General features: G+C 38.2%; 5 protein-coding genes, 1 long non-coding RNA gene and 1 pseudogene across 10 annotated transcripts; 5 read left to right on the top strand and 2 right to left on the bottom strand.

Annotated features, from left to right (window-relative positions):
* Positions 1-99: 99 nt before the first annotated feature.
* LOC116299678 (uncharacterized) lies at positions 100-14,023 on the bottom strand. Of its 2 annotated transcripts, none has more exons than XR_004197495.2 (4): positions 13,923-14,023; positions 10,340-10,451; positions 7,534-7,616; positions 100-251 (listed from the first exon to the last, which is right to left on the bottom strand). It is a non-coding gene; the product is annotated as an uncharacterized LOC116299678 (long non-coding RNA). The 2 variants fall into 2 exon arrangements; XR_004197496.2 differs by having other exon boundaries at positions 100-248.
* LOC116299668 (short-chain collagen C4-like) lies at positions 284-2,561 on the top strand (annotated as a pseudogene). The gene is made up of 4 exons (XR_016120367.1): positions 284-351; positions 1,162-1,202; positions 1,279-1,449; positions 1,935-2,561. The product of XR_016120367.1 is annotated as a short-chain collagen C4-like (transcript).
* On the top strand, positions 3,668-6,425 carry LOC116299676 (uncharacterized). Of its 2 annotated transcripts, XM_031708388.2 has the most exons (3): positions 3,668-3,848; positions 4,874-5,017; positions 5,733-6,425. In XM_031708388.2, exons 2-3 carry the CDS (start codon positions 4,885-4,887, stop codon positions 6,203-6,205), a joined length of 606 nt encoding a protein of 201 aa, XP_031564248.2. In that variant the 5' UTR covers positions 3,668-3,848; positions 4,874-4,884; the 3' UTR covers positions 6,206-6,425. The 2 variants fall into 2 exon arrangements, with proteins under 2 accessions (XP_031564248.2, XP_031564247.2); XM_031708387.2 differs by lacking the exon at positions 3,668-3,848 and having other exon boundaries at positions 4,766-5,017.
* Positions 7,460-9,231, top strand: LOC116299671 (short-chain collagen C4-like). Its single transcript, XM_031708379.2, has 5 exons — positions 7,460-7,719; positions 7,966-8,006; positions 8,094-8,129; positions 8,333-8,476; positions 8,588-9,231. Exons 1-5 carry the CDS (start codon positions 7,541-7,543, stop codon positions 9,061-9,063), a joined length of 876 nt encoding a protein of 291 aa, XP_031564239.1. The 5' UTR covers positions 7,460-7,540; the 3' UTR covers positions 9,064-9,231.
* LOC116299670 (uncharacterized) lies at positions 10,350-14,447 on the top strand. Its single transcript, XM_031708378.2, has 5 exons — positions 10,350-10,525; positions 11,539-11,579; positions 11,699-11,734; positions 12,085-12,228; positions 13,756-14,447. The coding sequence occupies exons 1-5, from the start codon at positions 10,350-10,352 to the stop codon at positions 14,232-14,234; spliced, it is 876 nt and encodes a 291-aa protein (XP_031564238.2). The 3' UTR covers positions 14,235-14,447.
* Positions 14,448-15,789: 1,342 nt separating this feature from the next.
* On the top strand, positions 15,790-19,566 carry LOC116299673 (uncharacterized). 2 transcript variants are annotated; one of them, XM_031708381.2, is made up of 6 exons: positions 15,807-15,839; positions 15,927-16,035; positions 17,003-17,043; positions 17,605-17,640; positions 18,234-18,377; positions 18,440-19,566. In XM_031708381.2, exons 3-6 carry the CDS (start codon positions 17,004-17,006, stop codon positions 18,916-18,918), a joined length of 699 nt encoding a protein of 232 aa, XP_031564241.2. In that variant the 5' UTR covers positions 15,807-15,839; positions 15,927-16,035; position 17,003; the 3' UTR covers positions 18,919-19,566. The 2 variants fall into 2 exon arrangements, with proteins under 2 accessions (XP_031564240.2, XP_031564241.2); XM_031708380.2 differs by having other exon boundaries at positions 15,790-16,035.
* A 46-nt stretch (positions 19,567-19,612) lies between these two features.
* LOC116299667 (uncharacterized) lies at positions 19,613-26,724 on the bottom strand. Its single transcript, XM_031708371.2, has 6 exons — positions 26,640-26,724; positions 26,078-26,139; positions 25,373-25,435; positions 22,102-25,002; positions 21,291-21,692; positions 19,613-20,997 (listed from the first exon to the last, which is right to left on the bottom strand). The coding sequence occupies exons 3-6, from the start codon at positions 25,430-25,432 to the stop codon at positions 20,545-20,547; spliced, it is 3,816 nt and encodes a 1,271-aa protein (XP_031564231.1). The 5' UTR covers positions 25,433-25,435; positions 26,078-26,139; positions 26,640-26,724; the 3' UTR covers positions 19,613-20,544.
* Between the last annotated feature and the right edge of the window lie 511 nt (positions 26,725-27,235).

Below are 27,235 nucleotides of genomic sequence, written 5' to 3'. Positions count from 1 at the left end.
TAGCACCCTCGAATAACAATTATATTCGAGTTTAGTACACGAAAATTCCTGTCTGGCATAATGTTCAATATTGCCAAAAGAACAAAAAAGGTTCGACGATAAAAGAAAGAGTTCAGAGCAGCGCTTCCCACAAACAAGACGGTTGTCGAGTTAAGTTCTGCTTATCTTGGTTAAGATGAGTCAGGTTCTTCAAGCATCGTGTAAGGCTGTGTTGTTGGTGTTAGCTGTTCTTCTTGTAGCAGGTCGTGCTGCTGAGACAAGTGAGATACAAGACGAAGGTCAGATGGAGAAAAGAGTTCGAGGACAGAATCAATCGGACATGATGACACTGTTGAATACTTTGCAAGCAAGGTATGGTAATCCTAAATCTTTCTCAAAACCAAAGCCAAATAAAAAATCCGAAAAAATAAAATGGGATTTAGCATCCATGAACATACATGGTCGTTTTGAAAGTAAATGGACCCTGTAAACAGGTTACATAGGTATACCCTCTTGTGACCAACTACCGGCCTATATCTCTAAGAAACTAAAGGCGGAGCGAAGCTGCTAAGCTTACAAAAATAGTAATAGAACTTTTAAGAGGCTTTATAGTAAATCGAAGAAACAAAGAAGTGACTACTATGTCGGTTAATTCCACTGAGCGCTAGCCATCATGTGGTATAAAACGTGTTGGATTGTGTTTCGGTCACCAAGAACTTCGGACATTCTTATTTCCGCACGATTGTATTGAATTTTAAACAAATTATTTACTAGGGTTTTTTTTAGTTAGCTCTCTAGCTAAATACCATTTCTCTAACTTGATTGAAGCTCTTCTTCCTGCTGTTTAGAAAAGTAACTAAAGAAATCGATCTGAATATTTTACCTAAATTCAGTGAATTTGTATGGGAATCCGATAACGATGTCCGAACTCTTTGGTGACCGTAACACAATCCAACATGTTTTGGGCTAGAAATTGAAAAGCAGAGATGCTACTGAAAATCCTAGTTTTAGCTTGCCGTAGACATGGAGAATGGAGAGAGAGACTGAAATAGCATGCAGTCAGTCTCTTGCGACAACTGTTTTCGTTGATGTTAACAAAATGTGCTTTTCTTAATCACTAATTAGATGACCATGAGTTTAACAGTAGCATCCTCTCTCAACCTGTCTATAATTATTTTTCAGAGTAGCTCAGCTAGAAACCCAAAGAATGATACTAATTCGAGGTGAGAATACAATTATAAACGATAGTGGTTTTTCCAGTAAATGTCAACCAACCAACCAACACTCATTTCTAAATAGGTAAGCCTGGTAGACCAGGAAGGAATGGATGGCGAGGACCAAGAGGATCCGTAGGACCACGAGGATCCGTAGGACCACGAGGACCCAGAGGTTATCGCGGATCAGGAGGAGTACAGTACGTACGATGGGGAAGAACCACGTGTCCTTGGGGTGCCTCTCTTGTCTACAAAGGTAAATTACTAACTTGCTCGGCGTTTACTCTTTATGTTCCAACAAGATATTAAGCTCGAGGTGCTCGCAATCGATCGAGGTAAAAGATCTCAATTAATTTCTGTGATCACTCTGGTAGTACGTGTGTTTTACTGATTTTGTCTTTAAAAAGACCTCCATCATTGTAAGGTCAAAGAATCTTGAAACCATGCTTAACCTTCAGGTGTCTGTCGATTGTGACGGCGCATGTAGCCAACATAGTCAGCATCACACTGACCATATTTAAATAAGTACACAAGAGATTTTTGACTAACCAAGGGTGGTTTGGACTTTCAATTTGAGATCATCTCGGATTATACGACTCTTGTAGAAAGGTTGAAGATTTAAATTTAACCTCTTACTAAGAGTTGAGTTGGATATATTATGAAAATAAAACAATGTTTGAAATGAGATCAAACAGATAAAAAATATTAAGAGTGACTTAAATATGATCATTTTAAAATTAGGTCGTATCGGAGGCGAGCGCTATACTCATTCAGGTGGAGGTGCTAATTACGTGTGTCTCCCTGAGACCCCCAAAATATGGAAGGTACAAGAATGGCTACCAGAACACTGCGTTCATGTATGGTACAGAATACGACCTATACTATTACAACCCATTCACAAGAAACCTTCACGATCATGACGCTCCATGTGCTGTGTGTTACGTTACAACACGAAGTGCCAAGATGATGATCCCTGCGACTTACGAGTGTCCCGCTGGATGGACACGAGAGTACCATGGATACCTTATGAGTGAATATCATAAACACCGTCATTCATCAAACTTCATTTGTGTTGATCAGAATGCACAAGCTGTTCCAGGGACAAGTGCTGATCGAGAAGGTGCTCTACTGTATCCCGTGGAAGGTGTGTGTGGTTCTCTGCCTTGCTACCCATATGTTGGGGGAAGAGAACTGACATGTGTAGTATGCACCAAGTAATAGAAGTTACTTCAAGCTCATCACGAAAAGAGAGCTTGAAAGAAAGACTATAAGGGTATAAATTGAGCGTTTTGATTACTTAATGATGAGTAAGACCTCTTCTAAAGGAACATTACATCATAAAAAATATAATTAGAAATAGAAATTGTAACTTGTAACAGGACAAATTGTAGTGATTGTGAATTAAAAACTCATGCTGCTAACCATAAGTTGGTGGGTTTGTTTTCTCTCGTGTCTCATAAGGGGATATTTAGTTCACTAACAGAAGAAGACGAGAGGTTGGAAACTAACTACACAGTAATTATCATTTGGTTTTAATAGTAAAGAGTATCGACAACAGAAATTCTCCAATAGAAAAGAAAGAAATCAGTAAGATAAAGAGTGAGTGATGCTTTTATTTCTTCCTAGTCAACAAATTTGTATCAGAGAAACTTGAAATTGGTGTACAAAAAAATTGTTATTTTGTAACATGGCGCGCAGTTATACAATTTTAAACGATATTTCTCAAATACTTCTCTTGTCCGAAAAGAATACATAAAATGGAAAGCGGAAATTTTGGAGCGCAATGGGGGGCCACTGAGAACTATGGATTGTTGAATGTGATTGCGACTTTTTCGTAAACAATCTTCTCGAACTGACAAACTTCCCTAATAAGGCGATAACCATAGCAATATTTTTCCTTTCTTGTTTATGACTGACCACTATTTCACGAGTAACTTGAGCCCATGAAACCATTATGTTCAGATCAATTGAAACTGCCATATAGTATAAAAAATGATTTTAAAAAGTTGTCAATGATGCTCTAAAATTACTCGATGCAAAACTGAGGCTGATTGCAATTGAGGCTAAGTGTTTTAATTAACCTCAGGCATCCACGCTAGCCATAAACAAACGAAAAAATGAGCCGAAGTAATTTGAAACTCTTAGTACGTTTTAAATACAGAGTATATGAGGTCAGACTAGATCGACGAAGTGAATTTGTTTGAAAACAATTTGAAAACAAACATACTACAGAATACATCTGTGTAGATAAAGTCGCCGAATACTTCCCAAATAGCGGTGCTGTTGATCATGGTGTCCAGTTATGACAAGACTACTTGTAATTCTCAAACTATGGGACATTAAGATAACCTCTTTCACTGATAATAAAACATAAAGGAATTATAAATTCAAGTTGAAACAAATTCTGAAGAAAAAGCGGAAGTAATTTGAATTTCTTAGTAGGCTTTAAGTACAAGTACGAGGTCAGAATAGATCAGATCAGTTTACCATGGCGAAAATGGCACCAAGTAAGACTCTGCTGTTGTTAGTAGTGATTCTTTTCTTGGTGGCTTGTGTTCTAGAGGTACATGAGGTGCAAGGTACGAGTCTCACGAACAGAGATCAAGGACAGAATCAGACGGAAATGATGGAACTTTTGGAGAAATTGCAAGCAAGGTATGTTACGCAGTGAAAATACCGATATTATGAGCTTGACTGATGGACGCACACCAACTGAGTCGGCATAATAAATATGTATATTATATACATATGATATTTTTGGGTATTGGAAACATTGCTGAAGAAAGTCTTTTCACTGAAAGCATCAAGAACCAAACACGATAAATTCCAATTCATTCTGTGTGTTATCTGTGCCTTGACTTGCGATCAGCCCAGAGGTTGTTTCAGGGCATCGACAAAATAAAATTGTTGTAAACTTGTAAAACTCGTGGATATGACAGCGATGAGTGATTACTAAGGAGATCTCAGTGCTCAAAATTCTGGATGCAAACACATAAACCTTCCTTTTTGATAATTGTTGTCTCTGTGGTGCTAATACCCAAAACAATGTAACAGTAGATATTGTACATTCAATCGTTTAACCATTACATTGATCATATCTTGGTATTTCATATATTATTTAGAGAATTCTATGACTTAAAAAAACCATTTAATTTCTTACCAGAGTGGATCGCGAGATGGTCGCGATGGAATGCCAGGAAGTCCAGGTTAATTTAATAAAATTTACGGATTAAAAATTGTTCAAAACATTTAATAATGTAGATTCTCAGTTGAATCTTTAGAAACTTGTAAGTTAAGTGAACTGATATCTGTATCTCATGATACCAATGGAATTCCAGAAAGTCCAGCTTGAAATCGATCGATACATTGCATTTACATGCAGGTCCATTCTAGATCATGACAACTGCTCGACCAAAAATATGTGAATTAACGGGATCTCTTACCTCATAAGCATAGAGCTTTTCAATAATTTAGGTCACGTGTCATTCCCTTGGCTGTTTTGATAACGAATGAAAAGATGCATTATTACCATATATTCGTAAATAGAGAAGATGTTTATGACTGGAATGATAAGAAAGACAAATTGATCTAAAAAACGATTGATAATTAAAAGGAGTCAACTGTGTCCTTAATGGGAACTTGAAAGTCAAGTGTAAATCTGTCCCTTATGATACCAATAGGTGCCCCTGGCATGACTGGTAGACCAGGAAATACTGGACAGCAAGGACTGCTTGGACCAAAAGGTGATCGTGGACCAGGAGGGGTACAGTACGTACGATGGGGAAGAACCACATGTCCTTCGAGTATTTTAGTTGTTTATCAAGGTAGGCCTTTCCGATATTGCCTCCCTTCCTTCATCACTTACTCACTTATTTTTCTCACTCACTTACTCACTTACTCACACACACACTCACTCACTCACTCCCCCACTCACCCTTCCATCCATCCTTCCTGCCATGCATCCATCCATTCCCTACTCTCTCGTTCATTATTTGCTCGTTCTTTTTGTTCGTTATCTTTCATCTTATAAATCTAAATATACAAATCTCGTAGTTCAGGTATGTCAAGATCCACTATACAAGGGTTAGATGTTGAAATATGAACAAGAGTCCATCGTGATAACAAAAAAAGTAATACAACGAAGATCGGATTATAAGTAAAGATGAAAGTTTTGATGTTTTTTGAACAATTTTCGTACAATTTCAACTTGCCGTTTTCAGTGTTTGTCGTTTATGAGTTATATATGATTGGTTTGCATCGTCTATATTCCGTGCTTGGATCTGATGCAGCACGCAACAAAACGTTTTTCCAAAATAGCTTTATAACTTTTTATAGTTATACGGATTAGAGTGCAAACAATATAACCGTGATAAAGAATTTAGTAATACTAAATAGCACAATTTCATGCAAATTCGATTGTTTTCTATTGTTAATTAGCACTATTTTGTACTATTTAGTAATTAGTGTTTCACGGATTAATTGTTTGCACTCTATTAACGAAATAAAAAATTCCGAGTTATTTAATTATAATTATTTTAGGTCGTATTGGAGGAGGACACGTTAGTAACCATGGTGGGGGTGCTGATTATGTTTGTCTTCCTGAGAATCCTAAATACAGAAGTTACCAGGACGGTGTTCAAGGAGGTGCAAAAATGTATGGTGCAGAATACGAGTTGCATACCAACCCATTCACAAGGAACCTTCATAATCACGAGGCCCCGTGTGCTGTATGTTACGTTACAGCACGAAGTGTCAAGATGATGATCCCTGCGACATACGAGTGTCCCGAGGGATGGTCACGAGAGTACCATGGATACCTGATGTCACAACCTTCTGGGTACCATCATACATCAAACTTTATTTGCGTTGATCAGCATGCAGAAGCAGTTCCAGGGACAAGTGCTGATCGAGATGGTGCTCAATTGCATCTGGTGGAAGGTGTATGTGGTTCTCTACCTTGTCATCCATATGTTGAGGGAAGAGAACTGACATGCGCAGTGTGTACCAAGTAAAAGAAGTTTTTTAATGCTATCCAAGAAAGAAAGATCAAAAGAAAGAGTACAAGAGATAAAATATGGACTTAAATTAGACATTTTCATTCCATTATTATTAAAAAGACCTCTTTCAAGGGAAGAATTCATCTTCAGAAAAAGCGTTAATCAGAATTTTTTCAGTACTTGTAATCGGACAATTTTTAGTAACTTGTAAATTAAAAGTTCTTGCAGCTCACAGAATCATTTTATTATTCATTATTCATTTTATTATTGATAATGAACCACGAAACAGTAACATAAAAGATTAACTGCACGAGTGAATGAAATATAGAGTGCAAATGTAAGGTAAAGTGTAGTCAAATCCCGAAAAATCAAGTAGAAAGAAAATATATCAGATGATGAGCATAAAACATTTATAAATATATCCATCCATTCTTCTTCGTATCTCAATAGACACACAACACAGCGGGACGTTAGGTCAATACCTCCAGGGTAGGGGCAGAAAAACAACTGTGAATTCACTTTGACGCATCAAGAAATAAAGATTGAAAGTCCTAACAGTTTCTAGTGCGTGAAGATATTTGAAATGAAAAGAATTTATAAGAAAGATGTCCAGGTGAGGACAAATGATGCGCATTCTTTTCTATGTTAGATTTACTAACAAAATGATTAACGACGTAATTTCGCCACTGTTCCAATTATACTCTCTTCTTGTAAATAAAATGAATTAAAATAGGTTGATGACGACAGTTACCCAATTGGTCTGTTTTACAACATGTGATGTGAGCCTCGTGTCATTTTGAGATATTTTTGAACATCTTTGTGGTTTTGCTATTTTCCAATCCTTGTTTCCTGTTTGCCGCGTTTAGACCAAGTAAGTTGCATCGATGGAAAGCCTGATCATGAACTTTAATATATTATAATCTCACAGTATGACCACTAGTATTTCTTTTTTTGGCTTAAGAAAAGCAAACCTTTCGTTTGCTTTTTGAATCAAAAAAGAAAAGCAAGTTTACTATATATATATATTTTTTACCTTCAAGCTTCTACAAGGGCTGAATTACCCTAATGGCAGAACCTCCTTTTAATTCATTTCTCCCGAGCGAGAGAACTCTGAGACTCTGCCAGCAGGGTAGGGTTAAATTAATTTGCATTTGAATGACAACGAAGAAAAATCTAGAGAAAAAATAACACTAGCAATTCAAAGCGCGTTCTCGTTCTATCAAGAAAAATCCTGTATGACATTATAATCATGATGCTGAAGAGGTCTAACAACAAGAGGAAGATATCAAAGAGGCACTGCTTCTCCCACAAACAAGACGGTTGTCGAGTTAAGCTCTGCTTACCTTGATTATGATGAGTCAGGTTCCTCAAGCATCGGGTAAGGCTGTGTTGTTGGGGTTAGCTGTTCTTCTTGTAGCAGGTGGTGCTGCGGAGACAAGTGAGATTCAAGACGAAGGTCAGATGGAGAAAAGAGTTCTAGGACAGAATCAATCGGACATGATGACACTGTTGAAGACTTTGCAAGCAAGGTAGGTTATACATTCTAATACTTCCTCAAAACCAACCAACCAAAAAAACAAATCCAAAAAATAAAATGGGATGGTTTTTATTGATACACAACACAGGATAGAGAGTGTTTTTCATTGTACTAAACAAAGACCTAAACTCGGAGAAGTCTTGATGTTAATAAAATGTGCTTTTCTTAATCGCTAATTAAGTGACCATGAGTTTAACAGTAGCAGACTCTTAACCTGTCTATAATTATTATTTTTCAGAGTAGCTCAGCTAGAAACCCAAAGAATGATATTAATTCGAGGTAAAAACACGATAAAGAATAAACGACACTGACTGAGCCAATGACTGACATGGCTTACCACGGAGTATTTTTTTAAAAAATTTTCAGGTAAAGATGGTCGTACCGGGAAACCAGGAATTCCAGGTAAACACTAGCTTAAAACTATAAGATTCTTACTATACTAAACAAAACACTGATAATACACAACAAGCCAGCCGGTTAATAAATGAACAATTGATGATCGCATGGTGCTGCCGAATGCCGAAAATCAAGAAACATTCTACACCTATACAACACATTATTCATATACTTTGCACAATTCACAAAAGATTCCGTTTCCTAAACAGGTGCGCCTGGTGTAAGGGGCAGGCCGGGAAGGAATGGACAGCTAGGTCCAAGAGGACCCAGATGTTATCGTGGACCAGGAGGGGTACAGTATATACGATGGGGAAGAACCACGTGTCCTTGGGGTGCTACACTTGTCTACAAAGGTATTTTACCTATTTGCTCCTTGTTTAATTTGAATGATAACAAAATATATCATAAGGAACATTAATGTATAAAAACTTCAAAATTGCCAAAGTTTATTTATGATCATTTAGGACGTATTGGAAGTGGAAATCATCCTGATTCGGGTGGGGGAGGATTTTACGTTTGTCTTCCTGAGAATCCAAGATATGGAAGATACAAGGATGGTTATCAGGAAATTGCAGCGATGTATGGTACAGAATACGAGCTTTCCTCTTTCAACCCATTCACAAGAAACCTTCATGATCACGATGCCCTGTGTGCCGTGTGTTACGTTACAACACGAAGTGCCAAGATGATGATCCCTGCGACTTACGAGTGTCCCGCGGGATGGTCACGAGAGTACCATGGATATCTGATGACTGAAAAATGGAATCACGGTCATGCGTCAAACTTCATTTGTGTTGATCAGTATGCAGAGGCTGTGCCAGGAACCCATGCCAATCTCAATGGTGCCCTGTTGTATCCTGTAGAAGGTGTATGTGGTTCTCTGCCTTGTCATCCATATGTTACCGGACGTGAGCTGACATGCGCAGTGTGTACCAAGTAATAGAAGTTACTTCAAGCTCATCACGAAAAGAGAGCTTGAAAGAAAGACTATAAGGGATATAAATTGAGCGTTTTGATTACTTAATGATAAGACCTCTTCTAAAGGAACATTACATCATAAAAAAGTATAATTAGAAATAGAAATTGAAACTTGTAACAGGACAAATTGTAGTGATTGTGAATTAAAAACTCATGTTGCTAACAATATACAGCTGGTGCGTTTGTTTTCTCTCGTGTCTCATAAGGGATATTCAATTCACTAACAGAAGAAGAAGAGAGGTTGGAAAGTAACTGCACAGTAATCGTCATTTGGTTTGAATTGTCCAATAGAAGAGACAGAAATCAGTAAGATAAAGAGTTGAGTGATATTTTGTTTCCTAGTCAACAAATTTGTATCAGAGAAACTTGAAATAGCATTAGTGTACAATGTTGTACGTATTCAAAAATTGTTATTTTGTAACATGGCGCCCAGTTATACAATTTTTAACGATATTTCTCAAATACTTCTCTTGTCCGAAAAGAATACATAAAATGGAAAGCGGAAATTTTGGAGCGTAATGGGGGCCAGTGAGAACGATGGATTTTTGAATGTGATTGCGACTTTTTCGTAAACAATCTTCTTGAACTGACAACCTTCCCTAATAAGGCGATAACCATAGCAATATTTTTTCTTTTCTTGTTTACGACTGACTACTATCGCACGAGTAACTTGAGTCCATGAAACCATTATGTTCAGATCAAATGAAAATACCATATAGTATAAGATAATTTTTAAAAGTAATGAAGCCAACATACAGCATATTTTATATCACAAAGTAGTTGGCTAAATCGATTTTGGACGACTTTGGCACTAGTGCTATTTATAATTAATAAAACTAGTTTACTCGCTGTTTTTATATGTCAAATTCTTGACGATTTGATTGCAACTAATTTGAACAAAATAGAACTCTGATCAACTGATATCTTTACTACTTGAGCATTCAACATAGAAAAATAATAAAACATCACTGAGATATCGGAAAAATAATACAATTTGGGCCCACAGTGTTTTTGAATTGCAAATTGCATTTGATTGGCATATGCCCGAGATACAATGGTTTATAGAACACACGAGAAAAGGGGATTGAAGGACAAGTTCTTGTTTTAGCAGGAAAAATCTCGTGTAGCGCAATGATCCTCACGCTGAAAAAGGCTAAGAGTAGTAAAAAGTGTTCCTTACAGCTCTGGTCTTCAAACAAGAGGTTTACAGTGTTCTTTTCTTCACTAAGCCTACTTACGGTTTTCTAGATGGCCTTGTGTAAGATGCTGGTGGTGGTGTTAGTAGTGTTTATCCTCTTGGCGGTTTGTGATGAAGCTGGATCAATGCAGGGCCAAGATGACGATGTTTCTCTAGAAAAAAGGATCCAGGCACAGTCAAAGAGTCTGACGGACATACTAACCCTCTTGAAGCAGCTACAAAAAAGGTAGGGATTAACCACAAAACCAGTATAGACAGCAAGTGGATCTCCGGATCATGATTATTTGAATGAGGTTACTTTTTATTGCATAAAGATCTATACTAAAGCGGCACATTTAATCAAATATACTTTTAAAAAGTGCTTTGATTTTGAATTATCACTTTATACCAAAATAACTCCGAGTGACGTACGAAGAGGTAACCCGCATTAGAGCTAGAATACATTGCTTTAATTTCGTTCGAAATGCTTGAAGTATGTAAAAAAGCAAAGAAAATTATTTTTATATAAGTTAGTAGTTATTTTGAAAAAAAAGAAGAGCTTGTTGAAATTTACCCTTAACAGGGCCTCATTAATGGTTAAGTTATGTGTGATAAAAGAGGTTTGAGAATCGATGTGTGTGTGGTCTATTCTTAGAATAGTTGTGTTCTGGGAGGGCGAGTTATCCCTAGCTAAGACTTGAAAAGGGAAAACTTGGCCGCCGGGCAAGAGGAGGATCCACTAGTATACCAAGTGTCTTATTGTGTGGCTTTTTTACCGGTTTATGTGAATCTTTTTGTGATGATACTTCTACGGTCACTAATGTTACTAAGGCTTTAGCATTCGATAAAGATATGTTCGACTAATTTGGCAAATTTGAAAGTAGCCAGTTACAGGATCTGTACTGAACCTGAAAAAATCACTTCAAAAGTACTTCAGTATTTTAACTTGTATCTTTATATTTCTTGAATGATTTATAAATAGATATCGCTAAAAGGTATGACCTACACTCTTCTTAAGTACAATTGATTTTTCAATTTCTAAAATATTGCTTAAAGGAAAACTTTTTATATCGCGCTTGCAATTCATTTTGGGATAGTAGAGATAGGGTTACCCTCCTTCTTTGTAAAGTCTTTCCGGTCAGCCTGGCACTATCTTAGTTTGTGTAGAACCATTGACACACTCAATAAGCAATAAACCATCAATAAACCACCCGGCAAAGAGAAGCGAGGAACTGTTATTGTAATTTGCTTCTTTTCCAGAGTTCATCAGCTTGAATCAAGAAGAATTCATTTTCTTCGAGGTAAGGTGAACGAAAGACATTAGCCGGTTTAATAGATCGTTGTCATTCGATCCAAATTAAAATTAAAATGTCTTCAAAAATATCTGATGATTAACTACTTTATATTTTGTTTGTTTTAGGCAGAGATGGTCGTGATGGGTTGCCAGGGTCACCAGGTAAAAGAAATGCGCCCAGTTTAATTTGCCTTTTGCCTCTTTGATAAGAGTACACGATTGATGAATAGTCTTTATTATCTTTCTCACGATGCACCCTACTCTTAATCTGTACCAACCTTATGGGGGACTATTATCAGGCTACTATATTTGATATTTCATAACCACATTTCAAAAAAAAAAAATTACACAGAAATAGGGTGACCCGAGAGCCTGTGACTGCTTCTCTATCTTATTTTCCCAGGGGACGAAATTAGTCCTAGTAGTGGGATCACTTTGAGCTTCATGTAAACTGGCCTTAAAAACAATAACTGGAACCCCATCACATCTCACTAAAAACTTCATAACAATAGGTCCAACTGGTACGACGGGCAGACCAGGAAGTAATGGACAACGAGGACCACCTGGACCTAAAGGTGATCGTGGACCAGGAGGGGTAGCCTATGTTCGATGGGGGAAAACCACGTGCAGATGGGGGGCCTCACTTGTCTACAAAGGTAGCACTTTTAAATGTCAATTTTGATTATAATTATGTGACCAAAACAACGAGGCCAAAGTGCCCTATTTCATAATGACGTCACATAAACAAACCAATGTTTTAACGCTAGGGTTCATTGTCGCTGGAGGGGGAAGGAATGAAAACAACACATCTTTAATCACAATGAAATTTGGTTTATGAGCTGGTGAAGGCAAGAACAACTACATATTACTCTAAATATCTCGAAAGAAGAGAATTTAGCCTAAATTTCTATCGTTTTAGCCGATGTAAACAAACCGTGACGTCGTTATGAAATAGGGCAATGCCTGACATGTGAGCTAGTTTTCTGCAGCTGAAAACTGAAAGTGCTGGTCTTACGAAAATATTAATGACGCAAAAAAAATCCCCGATTTTCTATATGCTCAAATAGTATATAATATGCTAGCCCAAACGTGACAAAACTTCAAGTTGCATTTTTTCATGATCAAGCAGTACTTTTTATACATCAAGTTGATTTTCATTACACCAAGACCCTTGTGTTCTATGTCTAGTCATTTGTTTCGCTTGTCTAGTCATTTGTTTTTGATATCAAGCGCAATGTTTAAGTTGACAAGCAGCCATCACAATCAAAAGTCATTTAGGTCTTTGCGATTTGCATACAAAAGGGAACGCTAGAAGCACTCAGGAGAAGATTGATTTCGATCAGCTTGCGATCGATGAACGCGCTAGGTCTGGAAGCTAGTTGCAGGGCGGGTGGAGGGAGGGCGTTGAAACGGGCATGGGCACTACTCTGCCTGTCAACAATGGCGGACCGTTTGTGGAGGAAGTTCGGCTGACAAGAAGATCTTTCAAAGGTAAATTTAGGCTTGTTTATCTTTGTTTTTAGCCAATAAAACAATTTTATTGGTGTTAGAGAACACCCAAAACATGATAAGAGTTTTCATTACAAAGAATTCGCTAGTTTTTGTACTCAAAGAACCATTTTTCATGGTGTTTACGCTAGATTTTATATAGCAAATGCGGGCGCAGGGCATTTTTGGCTTTATTACAATGTTTTCCAAAACCTAGTTTATATTTTTTTTAAATGTTCACATAATGTTCTACTTATGTGAAAAAAATCAGACTGAGCAAATTTTATCCGTTTTATCCAAACTGACTCTACAGCATTCTCTGTAAGAAGACATGACTTGGTTTAAGGCTTTTTTTTTTAATCAAAAATATTCGAAATTTGGTTGCAATTACACATTGTTAAAAGCCGCGAATTTTGGAGGGCTGCACGTATGACGTCACTTCCTTCGAATCACTAAAAGTTGCCAGGAACGCAATCGCTTAATGGCGGACTCAAACGGCCAAACTTTCCGGCTAAATACAGCATCTTCCCAGTCTTGTATCAAAAAAGAATTTGGACAGTAAGCTATATTACATATCTAGTTTTATATGATACAATTTCCAGGGACGGTGTCATTTTCGTAAGACTAGCACTTTAAAAGTCTGAGAGACCCAAACCCAAACAGACTTTAAAATCCTCCATTATTTCGTACTCAAGGTCGCATTGGAGGTGAACATTACACTCACACTGGTGGAGGCACGAACTATGTCTGTCTTCCTGAGACCCCCAGATATGTGAGGTATACAAGTGGCCACCAGGAGGCCGGGTATATGTACGGTGCAGAATATGAAAGACAAAATAAGAATCCACTCACGAAAACTAACCTTTACCATCGTGGCGCCCCATGCGCTGTATGCCACGTCTCAACACGAAGTGCCAAGATGATGATCCCTGCAACTTATGCGTGTCCCGCGGGATGGACAAGAGAGTACTGGGGATATCTGATGACCGAACACTACAGTCAAAAGCATCCCACAGAGTTTATTTGCGTAGACAAGGATGCGGAGTACGTCTCAGGAAGTAGTACCGGCCATCACGGGGCACTGTTGTATCCAGTCGAAGGACGTTGCGGATTATTGCCCTGTAGTTCATATGTGGATGGTCTTGAACTGACATGCACAGTGTGTACCAAGTAAATCAACAACAGATCCGTTCATAATGATGACGTTATCTAAGTATCGGAAAAACGGGATAGCTTTAGTCAAGGGATTCTTATTATATCTATTGTAACCGGGGAGTTTAGCGGAGTATTTGGATAAAAGATAAATGCTTTAAGGGGGGCAAAATTAAAGATTTCGTCATAGATTATAAGACAAGAAATATAAGGGCTATAAATGATTTGAATTTGAGAGTGTGTTCATTTATTCATTTCACTGGCATTTATATCGATTTAACAAATTGACATCAGATTTTTATGTGTCTGTCCTCTTATGGACAATAAATTGCGTCATCACATTGTCAAAGTAGTGTGGATCCACATGACCTAGCCGCATACTACTTTGACAATGTGATGGCGAAATTTATTGTCAATAAGAGGACAGACACATAAAAATCTGATGTCAATTTGTTTTTTACAATAACAAAAACGATAAAAACTTCTCATTTTTAGCGATCAAAACAACCAACGCAAAGAGCGCGCGCTCGTTGACGTCAGTTTTATCTGTCTGTCCTCTTATTGATGATAAAAAATAACCAATCAGCGCGCGAGAAATTTGTAAGTTATTGTAAAAAATAAGGGCTGATCCCCATAAGATTAGGAGAGTGGTGAATACTGTACCAAGATTTGGGCTATTTGAGTTTGTCTTAAAAAATTTAAAGATCGAATCCTGAAACTCAGGCTAATCTATAAGTCAGGGCATGGCTAATAAGATTGAATTGGAATTTAGCAAGGTTAAAGACAAATAACGATTTTCTTTGCACTACGATGTTATAATAGTATCTATCTGGACTATTCGTGTTTCATATAATCTTCGCGTCACTGTAAACCAACAAGGATGCTCGAATAAGGACATTTTCACCTTGCATTATTGATGGTTGATGTAGGCTGCCAGACGATCTTATAATTACGAAAAATGTAGTTTTAAATATATACTTTTTTTAGTTTTTGTGCTCGTATTTAGCATATCGATGTATCACACCACTTCGTTGCCATAACAACATCGATGTTCTTTTTCCTTGTTTTGCTGCTGTAGTTTTTTGTTCTGGTTAACTAGCCCCTATAGCCACCTCTTTTGCTGTCTTATGTAAATTAGTATTACAACAAAGATATGATAAAAGAGGTCGTGGAGCTAACCACATGACGGTTGTTTAACACGAACTAGTGTAAAGAAAAGCATTGTGTATAGCGAAAACTAACCCGAAAGTCAGTGACCTTGACAAATGCATCAGTCGAGCTTGAGCAACAGTGAGTCATATAAATAGATCTTATCTGAGCAAATAAAAAAAATAGAAACGTAAAGGGAGATCAAAAGAAGAGAAGAGAGGAAGGAGGAGGAGGAAGAGGAAGAGTAGAAATGTGAAGAAGAAAATGACGATGTTGTTTCAGGAAAAGGTGGTATTTCTGCAATAATCTATCGCTTAGGATTATTACCCTGTCAAGCACTTATGATTGTTTTTCCTATTCGTCTAATTCTTAAACGATTAGTTGTCTCAATACGGATTAGCATAACAAGAAAAAACTCCTGTTACAACCATATCATAAGAGACAATGTAAAGCAAAACGTCTTAACAAAGTGAAAAGAGTTGAGTTGTTGTGCCACAGTTGTTCTCCATTTCACCATGTTTCTCAAAAATATCATGCTGTTTTTTTGCATTGATTCCTCTTCTAGGGATTTGTGTTGCAGGGGTAAGCGATTTGCAAGATCAAAGTCTTGAGAAGAGAGCTCAAGCAAAGACTCTGGTTGATGTCATCAAGATTGTGGCCTCTCTGCAAAAAAGGTTTGGCCGTGGGTTGACGAATTTAGATGACAAGTCCTCAATTGTTTTTGAGGAGTTAGAAATTATTAGGATTGATTATGATATGTTTGGACCATAAGATAGTGATCATTCTTAAGATTATAATTCATAAATCTAATACATTGACCAGAGCACTGAATTACTGAAGACAATAGAACTTTCAAGTAAAAATCTAAAAACTGTACTTTTCCCAAATCACAAAAATGCGCCAAGAAAATGTCCCTCTTAATCGACGGGCACTCTCTCAGTTTTCGAATTTTTATAAATAATCTCTTGTACATGTACCTTTGGATCAAGCCATGAACATATGATGCATAGCAATATTCGTAATATCAAATTTCCCAGTATTTTCTGCATTACCTTTACCTTTAAGAAAGAATTCTTTCCGTATTCAAGCAGTGAGCACCAAAGCTATTTTCTTGAAGAAAGGCTGTTGTACAAGGCTAAAATCTTGTTATTCAGAAAATTTAACTTGTTTGGAAGTGGAGATGACCTGTGAAAGTGGAATCAAAGTGTTAACGCAAAGCAAAAATTTGACTCGAAAATAAGGTTTAGGCCTTCATTTGCTTATTTCCTATATATTTTCTATAAAAGAGCCTGACAAAGCAACATTCTAACACAAATGCAACAAAACATCTTTGTACAATTGAAAATGCCGCTTCAAACAGGCATTTTATCATAGTACATCAGTTTCTAACTGTTTAAAAAAGGTCTCGAGTGTTAACCCAAAACGAAAATAGGGATCAAAGCTCATACGCAAGTCTAGTTTTTGACTCTTTTTGCCATTATTGCTCATTATTGAAAAACATTTCCTCTTAAGACAAAAAAATCATTTTTTTTGTCATCAAAAATAAAGGGAAAAGCTATTTTTCTATATTATAGATATTTATTGATTTAAAATCTTGTCAGTGAATTCCGGTTGATCTTTCTTGTCTTTTTTTCGTTTTAGAATGAATTGGTTGGAATCTGAAAGAATCAAATACTTACGAGGCAAGGACAATACCTTCTTGAAAGTATAGCAATAGAACGATGAGTAGTTTGTATGGTTATTATTATTTTACAACTCATTTAGCAAGGACTGGAGATACGGGTGCCGTTTAGGTGCATGGGTTTTTTCTTTGTTTATGTTGATTCTAGTATTTTCAAGAGATTCTTATTGAGTAATTTATGTTCATACGATGCTTGTGTAAATATATCACCGTGCTGTTTAATTAAATGATCCAACGTGCTTTATATAATGATCATTAATGTAAATAAACTTGCCACAATTTCAAAACAATGGATCAGGTTCCAATATTTTGTTTTACAGTTCCGTCCAGTGACCACAAATAATAGTTCCAAATCGTGATTGGAGGTGCCGTGCATGATAAACTATAGTTTTGCTATGCGGGGCAACTCCAACTTCGGCTTGGAACTATTATTCGTGGTCACTGAATGGAACTGTAAAATGGAGTATTGATTAGTGACTACGTCTATAGTACATGAACTAATTTTCATGTTGTATTGAAGATGCAAATGATGACTTCCCTAACAGTTTTCTTTTTATTCTAGGCAGAGATGGTCGTGATGGAATGCCAGGAAGTCCAGGTTAAAATCGATACAATAAATTTACAAGCAAAAAAATTTGAAATACCCGCAGGGCTATGTGACATCTTTAAAAAGTCGGACGAAAATTTTAAACTACTTGGACCTTATCCATTCGGCAGTAGCTGAAGTAATTACTGGGTGTCAATTAGCTGATAAAAGTCTTTGAATTTCACTATCTGCTCCAAATGGTGGTTAAACACTGACCATCATGTGGTAACAACCAGGAAGAATAGGACGTTTGCATGATGGCGTCATTGACCTCTACTACCAGACTCCCTTTCACACTTTCTTTTGTTCAGTTAATCAGCAACAATTGCTTGACTATTCTAGGAAATACAAATTTGAATAAGAAAGAAAATTCGCGAAACATCTCGATAGTAGGAGTCAAATGACGCCATCAGGCAAACGGCCTATTCTATTGGCAACTTGCGGTTGAGCTCAGTGATGAGCAACTGATCAAGCAACCAAGGTTGTTTTAACTGGAATGGTGGCAAATAAAAATTGATTAAAAATGAAAATTCAGTCCCTCGTGCTCTTAGAAACTTGGAAGTCAAGCGTATTGTACTAACATCTTTCCCTTATGTTATCAATAGGTGCCCCTGGTATGACTGGTAGACCAGGAAATACTGGCCAGCAAGGACTGCCTGGACCAAAAGGTGACCATGGACCAGGAGGGGTACAGTACGTACGATGGGGAAGAACCACGTGTCCTCCTGGTGCTACACTTGTTTACAAAGGTAAAGATGTACGTCAGGGCACGGCTAGCTTAATGAACAATTTTAACCTTTCCTCTTCTTAGGTGTGTCTGGAGGTGGACATTACACACATCGAGGTGGAGGAGGTAACTATCTGTGTATGCCTGAAAGCCCTAAATATAAGCTTTACAGAAGCGGTTTCCAGAACACTGCCTTCGTGTACGCTTCAGAATACGAATTACCCTACTTCAATCCATTTCCGGGTAATCTCTATAATTATGACCCTCCGTGTGCTGTGTGCCATGTTCAAACCCGAAGTGCAAAGCTGATGATCCCTGCGACATACGAGTGTCCCGCGGGATGGACACGAGAGTACCATGGATACCTGATGACTGAGTATCACGATCATAAACACTCAGCTGATTACGTTTGCGTTGATCAAGATGCAGAAGCTGTACCAGGTACCCATAACAATATCGGTGGTGCCCTGTGGTATAATGTTGAAGGCAAGTGTGGCGGTGCTCTTTCCTGCAGCAGATACATCGCAGGACGAGAACTCACTTGCGCAGTATGCACAAAATAAACGAGTCCACGGAAAAGGTATCCAATGATAAATAAAATAGCCAAAATGATGATGATAAATAAACTTGATCTAAGTTAAAAAAAGTAATCAAAGCAAGCAGGTAAAATACTATAAGAATTCTTAAATTAACAGTAAAAGTTGGAAATCAGTAAAATAATAATGCACATTGATTATACAAGAGTTATTTTGTTATTTTAGGGAGTATTATTTATTGCTAATACGTTAGAGGGCTATAGGGAGGAATCAAGTGCTGAAGGGACAAAAGCCAGGAAGTTCCCTCCAAATCCACAGGAATCCCAATGATATGATAAGTCATCGATAAAACTTGTAGTCGCAGAGGACTTTTGTTATCCCGAGTTGCTGCGACAATTTAACAATAGAGACTTTCCATCATCACGTGATGTCAGCCATGACAGGAGACACAACATAGAGTTTTTTTCTCTGGGAAACTGAATTCTTTGTCATGAATATTAGGTTAGATCAGATTCAATTGTTCCTGCCTCCTGTCACGGCTGCCATCACGTGATGGTGCAAAGCCTCTATTGTAAAAACAAAAACATTTTAGCTTTACATATATATAAAAAGATAAAATGGGAAAACTTAGTTATTTAGGAATCGATTTTCTCTTTCTTACCCCACTCGTGCTACAACTAGTAGAAATGGTTACTGAATACGACGAGACAACATGACAATACAGACTTAGAAAACCTTTATTCTAAGAAATTCGTCGATACGAATACCCTCGTTCACAAACCATAATAAGGAACTGTTTCCATAGTTACATATCACGTGACCAACACTTCTCACTCAACTTATTAATGACTTAACAATGACGTCACTAACACGAAACTTATTTACAAATAAACAGATTATTGAAGATGCATCAGGATTCTCGTTAATCCTATTTACGTATATTTGAGAAATTTTCTCTTTATGTTAATTAACTGTGTTTAATCACAGCTTTCTATTTATTCCTATGTAGTTTATATTTCTGTAACATTACTCACTTAAGAGTGAGTTTGAATGCAGTAGTAGCTGCCCTAACGGACAATATATTTAAATATCTAATCAAGGATATTTTCTCGCGCAACAAACAGAATGTGGTGGAGGAGATTCATTTTGAGAGATAATGCACAGGACGACTTGCGCCCTGAGTTTGACGCTGTAAACGGTCAGCGGTTGTTAACAATACTGTCCCATATCCGTGTCATTTTTTCCCCACAAACGAAATCTACAGCGTGGAAGTCATAACACTTCCCACGCATAAAAAACCTGTTTCCCGGCTCAACTGAACTAATTTCGGAATCAATTCAAAGCATATTGCTCATGGAATTTCTAATTTCACAAATTCCTAGATTTAATTTTCTGGAACGTTTATAGTTCCATACGAAATAAAGCCTATTTTGTCGAACTACTTAGTTTGTCGTTGAATATCGTCGAACTATTTTTCTGTAAGAAATTATTCTAAGTAAACCCATAATATCCCGACACAAAATGCTGGTCAAGAAAACATCTTCGTATTGGAATAGAACTACGTCTCTTTCCAGTTATTTACAAAGCTTTATGTGTGTGTATTCCATATTATAAACAACGTCTTCCAATTGTGCGAAGCAAATGTCATTGTTCTTAAAAGGCTCTTCCCCGGAATGGATGTCTCCATAACTCATCCATAATTCTTTTTTCTTCCTTTGCTCTCATCTTTGAAATAAGACTTTCCAGTTTCGTTCCTCTCTTCTTTCTCTTTCCAGCTTCTGTTAAGACGTCTATAGCATTTGCTTGATCAGGGACACATTCGTAGCAGAGTTTCAAATACTTATAGGTATTCTTACAGCTCGGTTCATCGAAGAATACATTAGAGGCTACGATCTCACAGGCTTGTTGGTTTCGGCATTGGCCGTTAACCTTCTTCATTGCTTGTTCTGGGTCAGTTTCGCATGGATTGTCGACTGTCAAGCCAACAGGTGCGTTGGGGCAAATTTGGTTGTCCTCACGGCCCCAGAATACGCGGTTTATTTTGAGCATTTCGTACTGTTTGCATTGAAGCCACGTTCTTTCTCCCTCACATACGTAGGAGCAATTCTGAAAAGCGGATGGAAAATTATAAATAAGTGCATTGAAGAATTGGACAAAAAGAGGTTGGATTGGTAATTCAGGTCATATGACCCATGAACGGTTCATGTGATGTTACCAAATTTCAAAATAAAGACCATTTTGTTTTAAAAAAACTGAGCATTGTTTTATCATAACAATCACTGATCGATGTCGGGTTTCCCTTTCAAAATGGCGTAAACTCATCACGTGTTCGCTCATTGTTTTATTATAAAGTGACATGGTGCAAACTATTTTCTATGCGTTTTAACATCACCACCTACCGGCATTATTGCGTCAGGTCCTGGAGGTCCTAAATATCCCATAATACCAGGTATGCCAGGGGATCCCGGACTTCCAGCTCTCCCCGGTGGACCGGGTGGTCCTCTTTGTCCTTTATATCCCATAGGTCCTGGAGGTCCGGGTGGACCTTTCACACCTGAGGAACCATCAGCCCCTGGTGCTCCAATATCTCCAGCCGCGCCTGGAGGTCCTGGGTCACCAGTTAAGCCCCGTTGTCCGACATCTCCTGGAGGCCCGGGTGGTCCTACCGGTCCTGATCGACCCGAAAGTCCTCCGTAAAACAAGGTCAGATTTTGTTCAAGAATCTGACTGATCATGAAGCTGTCAAGCATCTGCTGGTCGACGGTGTCACCAAGTTTAGGCCAAGCATCATCACCCTCCTTCTGTAGAAAAATAATAATCATTATATTTATAGATTTACACATGATAGTGACACCCTATACTTCCAGAAAACCGTAACAAGGCAGGATTATGATATTTTTGCCACGCTATTTTTTAGGTCCAGCTTTTTGTCATGAATAAGTGCAGTGGAACTTCTCCTTACGGACACCTCTGATGGACAGTTTTTCGATTCCTTCGTATTTTGTTTTATATCAAATATACATATGGCACTAAATACTTTTAAATATAGGCCTTATCATGGTTTCCATTTCAAACCACGTGTCATTCCCTTGACTATTATTACGTTTGCAATCAATAGCGTATGCAATACCTATTAAGGATTAGAGTCAATCATGGGAAGGACAAGTGGTCTAGGATGAATATGTCCAATCACATTAGATCTATTCCTACCTCTTCTTCGACTTCTACGTCTGGTTCAGGCTCGTCATTAAGGTTATCTGAACTTGGGATATCGTGCCTGTTTTCTCCCGAGCTGTGTGTCTTAGCGGATCCCTCTAATTCGTTTTTAGGAGATTCTCCTTCACTTTTCGCTGCATTGCCTGCAACGTTAAGAACAGCTTCCTCTGGATTGGTAACTGGAGTAAACTCTAATGTACCACTAACACCCGAACCTTCAACTGCATCAGATGACCCCTCGACCTCAAATCCCGATCCTACTCCCGAGCCTAAAGCTACAGGAACATCGCTAAGCCCTACACTTCCCAAAGCAGCTTTAATTGCAGATTCTTTATCAAGATTAAGTGTTGGCATCTTGACTGTCACAGGTTCGGTTTCTCCGGACATCGTTTGAATTGTAGCCACACCAGATCCCTCTTCAGCGACGTCTTGAGCGGTATCCTGTCCAGAAGTCTGAGCTACAGATTCTTCGGTCAATTGGTTCTTCTTGTATTGTGGTAGCATTTCTTGGTCTTCAACAGTACCTGCTCCAGAAGCATCACCAGTTTCGATGGAAGATGATCCTTCTGATATTCCAGAACCGGAAGCAGAGATAGAATCCTCAACACCCAAACTTCCGGGAAGAGTTTTCGTTGGCTTCAAAGGTGCCCCGTCTAATGCAGACCTCGTAGGAAGAACGGTATTTCGTGCTGCGGACACTTTATTAGTGTTTTCCTCATCTTTACTGTCATGACTCAAGCCGAATTTCAAACCAGATCCAGAGCCTGAATCGGATGACCTTTGTGATTCGACATTTACGTTTTTGGTTGAAGTCACAGTTTCAGTCGTCTCTGATCCCGATCCAGAATCTGAAGTAGAAGAAAATCCAGATGTAATTTCTTCGCCAGAGCCGGTTATAGGCTGCACTTCATTTTTATCATTATTACCAACTCCTCCAGGAAGGATTTCCTCTCCCGATCCAGAAGCTCCTTCTGGGAAGCCCAGATCCATGCCGGATGCTTCTGTCTTACTTTCTGTTACAGCAGACCCAGCAACTTTTGCAATATTGTCCTTTTTGTAGTTAGAGCTGGTAACGGTTTCAGCAGAGCCGGATCCAGATGCAGATGATTCAGAGGCATCGCTGTTGTCTCCTGATGCAGCTAAGTTATTCATGGTCATCAGGTTCGGACCCATGGCACCTACACTTCCGGGCAGCTGTTCTCCAGAATCAGACTGGAAGAGTTCATCAGTACCAGATCCTGATCCGGATCCAGTTTCGGTACCCGATTCACTGTCCGCTATAGAACTCAAGATGCTTGATTCTTGGTCTTTACCAGAGCCTTCACCATTCACTACAACCTTTGCTGGTTCAGAAACCTGTTCTTGAGTAGTTTTTACAGTTGGATGTCTTGGCCAAGCATGTTCTTCTTTTATAACACTAGGATCGTGGAAAGGCTGTGTAATATGATCAGTTAGCTGTCCTGAGGCAGATACTTGAATGTCGCCTGAAGTGTCATCATTGTCAGTTGATTCACCAAATATATGGGAAGTGACAACAGCTGGTGGCATTCCAGACCCTGAAGGTGTAATTTCAACCTCTTTGGTTTTAATTTCAGACTTTTGTGGAGCATCAGCCGTAGACTGCTGAAGCTGCTTATCTTCTTTCTTAGCTTCGACTGCTTGTTGTACTGGTTTCTCGGTTTCGCCAGCATCAGCTGTTTTCAGGGCCTTCTTTTCGATCTTCTCGATATCCTTTATAGAACCAGTATTCCCTGGCAGCTGATCTTCTTCGGATTCATCTTGAGAATCTCCCGATTCTTCTTTGTCACCAGAAAGAAAGTTGGCTCCAGAGGAACTCTGTACTTCAATTTCACTGTTTATGGCTCCCGAAGCTGATGATTGAGAGCCATCATCAGAGACAGATTCTGAAATGGATTCACCACCAGAAGCACTACCACTATCATCAATTGAATCATTTTCTTTGGCAGAAACGTCTTCAGAACTATCGCCTGATGAGGACGCTTCCTGGTCATCTCCACTAGTATCGTCTATTTTCTCTTGGATAGCACCCTCGCTACCAGGAAGTGAGGCAGAGTTTGGAGTCTCTGCAACAGCTTCGTTATTGTTATGAAGAGCAGAGACAAATGCAGCCTCATCAGCACTCATTTCTTGAGTTTTGATTGTGCCAGAACTTTCACCTGAGCCAGTGTCTTTAGTTAATTTTGGATTCCCCAAGCTTGGCATGGAGTAACGACTTTTGCCAAGACTATCATTGTGATAGTGAATCATTTCGGGTACTGGCTTGATGGTCGTAACTACCATGACTGGTGGAGACGGTGGTGGAGCTGGTGGCTGTGGTGGAGGAGGAGCAGGGGGTTGTGGTACATACGGGGGCGTTAATGGATGTGGCACTTTGACTGGCTCGTTGCCCTCGACTTTTGAGAGTGGTGGATGGCGAGGATCATGGTTGGGAGCCGCATCTGATTGCTGCATCATGGCAGCTGCAATGTTATCACTTTCAGTTTCTGCCTGAAGTCCAGAGCCTGAAGCACTTTCACTTTCAGCATCCTCGCTTTTTGCACTCTTTGCATCAGCTTCTCCTTGCGTGTTTTGTTTATTGTTGGCCTCAGTTTCTGCCTGTTTATCACTTGCTGGAATAGCCTCCGCACTCTGCTCACTCTTCACTTCAGCTTCTCCTGATTGTGTATTCACATTAGCAGGCTGAGCTGGAGCCGTCTCGTTACTCTGTCCATTACTTGGCTCAACTCTTCTTCTAAATCTTTCAATGTTATCTACTGATGGGGCAACTGATGCATCTTCTTCTGCTGCCACTGGAGCTATACTTTCTAGAACTTTCATTAAGTTTATGTCTGAATCTTTTCGAAGCTGTACATTGTCTGGTACGTCTGGAAATACCTGGTGAGAAAAAGAGGTACACTGGTAACGTGATCATACCACGTGGTAATTTCCCGCTATGACAGAAGGCTAATGTATAATTTGAACAATTATTCATGTAAATGCAGTGCATAGAGAATTGCTTGATTAAAACATGTTTTGGTTTTGAGCTAAATGTTTCTCGTATATGGCAGCCTTCGTTAACAGATCTTTGAGATTAAAACATTACCCCTTTTGGCCTTGTGCAATGACGAGTTTTAAAGAGCATTAAACTTAGAGCATTCTTTCTCCAACGTTTTATGAATAGCAATATGACAATGTACGTGAAGTAGTGTCTTAATTTATTGGTGGCAAAATGAATTAAAAATAATTTCAGTAAAGATTCTCTTACCTTACAATCTACTATGCAGAGAAGCATAAGCGTTGGCACGGCTATCCGAACAAACATCATTGCCTTCAAAAATAGAAAATTGATGAATTGGTATTAGTTTTGAAGTATATACCAAAGACACACAATATAGGCAAAAAATCATTTCACTGCCTAGATGACTAATCTTTAACTGGAGGACATTTTTCGTACAATTTGTCGTAACGATTGCTTTTCGTCCTCAACAATCAATGATTGGCAATGCACGCTCTTGAATATGATGCATTTTGAATCCATATTTTCTTTTTTCTTTGCACGTTTTTGCTCTGTATTTATCAAAATATTTCATTATTTCAGTTTTTTCGTTATTTCTCTCCATGTTACTGGTAAATTATTCTAACATCAGTTATTGAATATTAAAGTGAAATCGACGCCCTGGTCTAATCTGTAGAAGAATTAGCAACACATCTAAACAGAAAAGGTTTATCAAGGAGTAGGTTTGCCGTAGTACCTTCAAAAAACTACAAGTCTAGAATCATTGACCATGAACTAAATCTATTCATGCGTCCACCATCTTTTTCTTGCTTTAATTTTAGCATGACTTAGATTTATTTCACCGACAAATCAACATATATTATACGTATTCTTACGAAGTCTACATCTAGATGTATATGGCAAATTTACATCGTTATTAATAAGGTAAATTAATTTTACTCCTAGCATATTTACCTGATGATCGACAGGCACCTAAGTCCTGATGTTCTCTTGAGGCTCTTTAAGTTCTGCGGTTTCTAAAGGAAGAAAAAACAAATCGATAAGGCAAGTTAGAATAAAACTGAGCTCCTCTCTTGGCACGAAATTTCAACAGTGCAGGAAATGAATTTTGAGCGAAATAAAGAATCAAAAAACCAGGTCAAAGACGAAGACACCCGAAGCGATAGTTACGAAAGTATGTTCCGTTGTTCACCTTATCGTGGTCGTACAATCCCCAGGGATGATACAAAATGGGACAAACTTTCCGAAAAAATTTTCCAACCAAATGAAGCAATACTTGACATTGATATCGGAAATTTCAGGGCAAAATCTATACTCTTTTTGAATACATTTTCTCAAAGATTTTTAGGCGGACTCCTGTCATTACGATGATCACAAGCCGTGCAAATATCAGCAGGTTCTGATGAGGAGTTTCTGGATTGTTTCACTATAGTTTTCAGCTTAAACACAGTGTATACTCGTGGGATAATGAGAGGAACATTTAGTAATGAATTAGATATATTATTATATTACTTACCAGATTTTTCGAGGCTAAAAATCGAGAAAAATCCTATATTTTTTCAATCATGACAACACCCTTGAACCGCAGATTCTGTTTTCATAAAGTAATAGGACGGAACGCTGAATGAGGTAATATCACAGGAATGCTTCTTACGTCTCCAAGCAACGCATGCGCAACAACCTAAAAAGCAAATCTTCCAAAATAATCACAAACTCCTTCAAATTTTATGCGATAAAGTTTTCCTTGAAATAAAAATCAGAATTATCTTGGAAAGATTGTAAAATTACTACCCCAAGGAAGTGGTTTTAGTTTCGATGTTGTACCAGTTGGACGAAGTCGTTTTATTTACAGTTATGATGTGAGGGCGACATTTGGAGTTAAACCACCTGTTGTGTTGATGTTCAGGTCATTGTATCTCTTTACAAGACATTGAAACAGTCGTTCTGAGCTCTTCTTGCTCTTTTGACCCCAAAGAAAAATCTTTGCGGAGAAAAAAAAAACATTTTTCCTTAAAAATATTTTAACCAGATATTTTCCATTCTTCATCGTGAGATATTTCTTCATTACAGAAATTATACTATTCACGATTTCGTTAGTTTTTGTTTCGTTCG

This window comes from Actinia tenebrosa, unplaced genomic scaffold (assembly GCF_029948245.1).
Source record: "Actinia tenebrosa isolate PJP-AT-01 unplaced genomic scaffold, QUT_ActTen_1.0 PGA_scaffold2__45_contigs__length_23673736, whole genome shotgun sequence".
Classification (NCBI taxonomy): Eukaryota; Metazoa; Cnidaria; class Anthozoa; order Actiniaria; family Actiniidae; genus Actinia; species Actinia tenebrosa.
The sequence above is the reverse complement of the archived record's forward strand: the minus strand, read 5'-3'. Positions and strand labels throughout refer to the sequence as shown.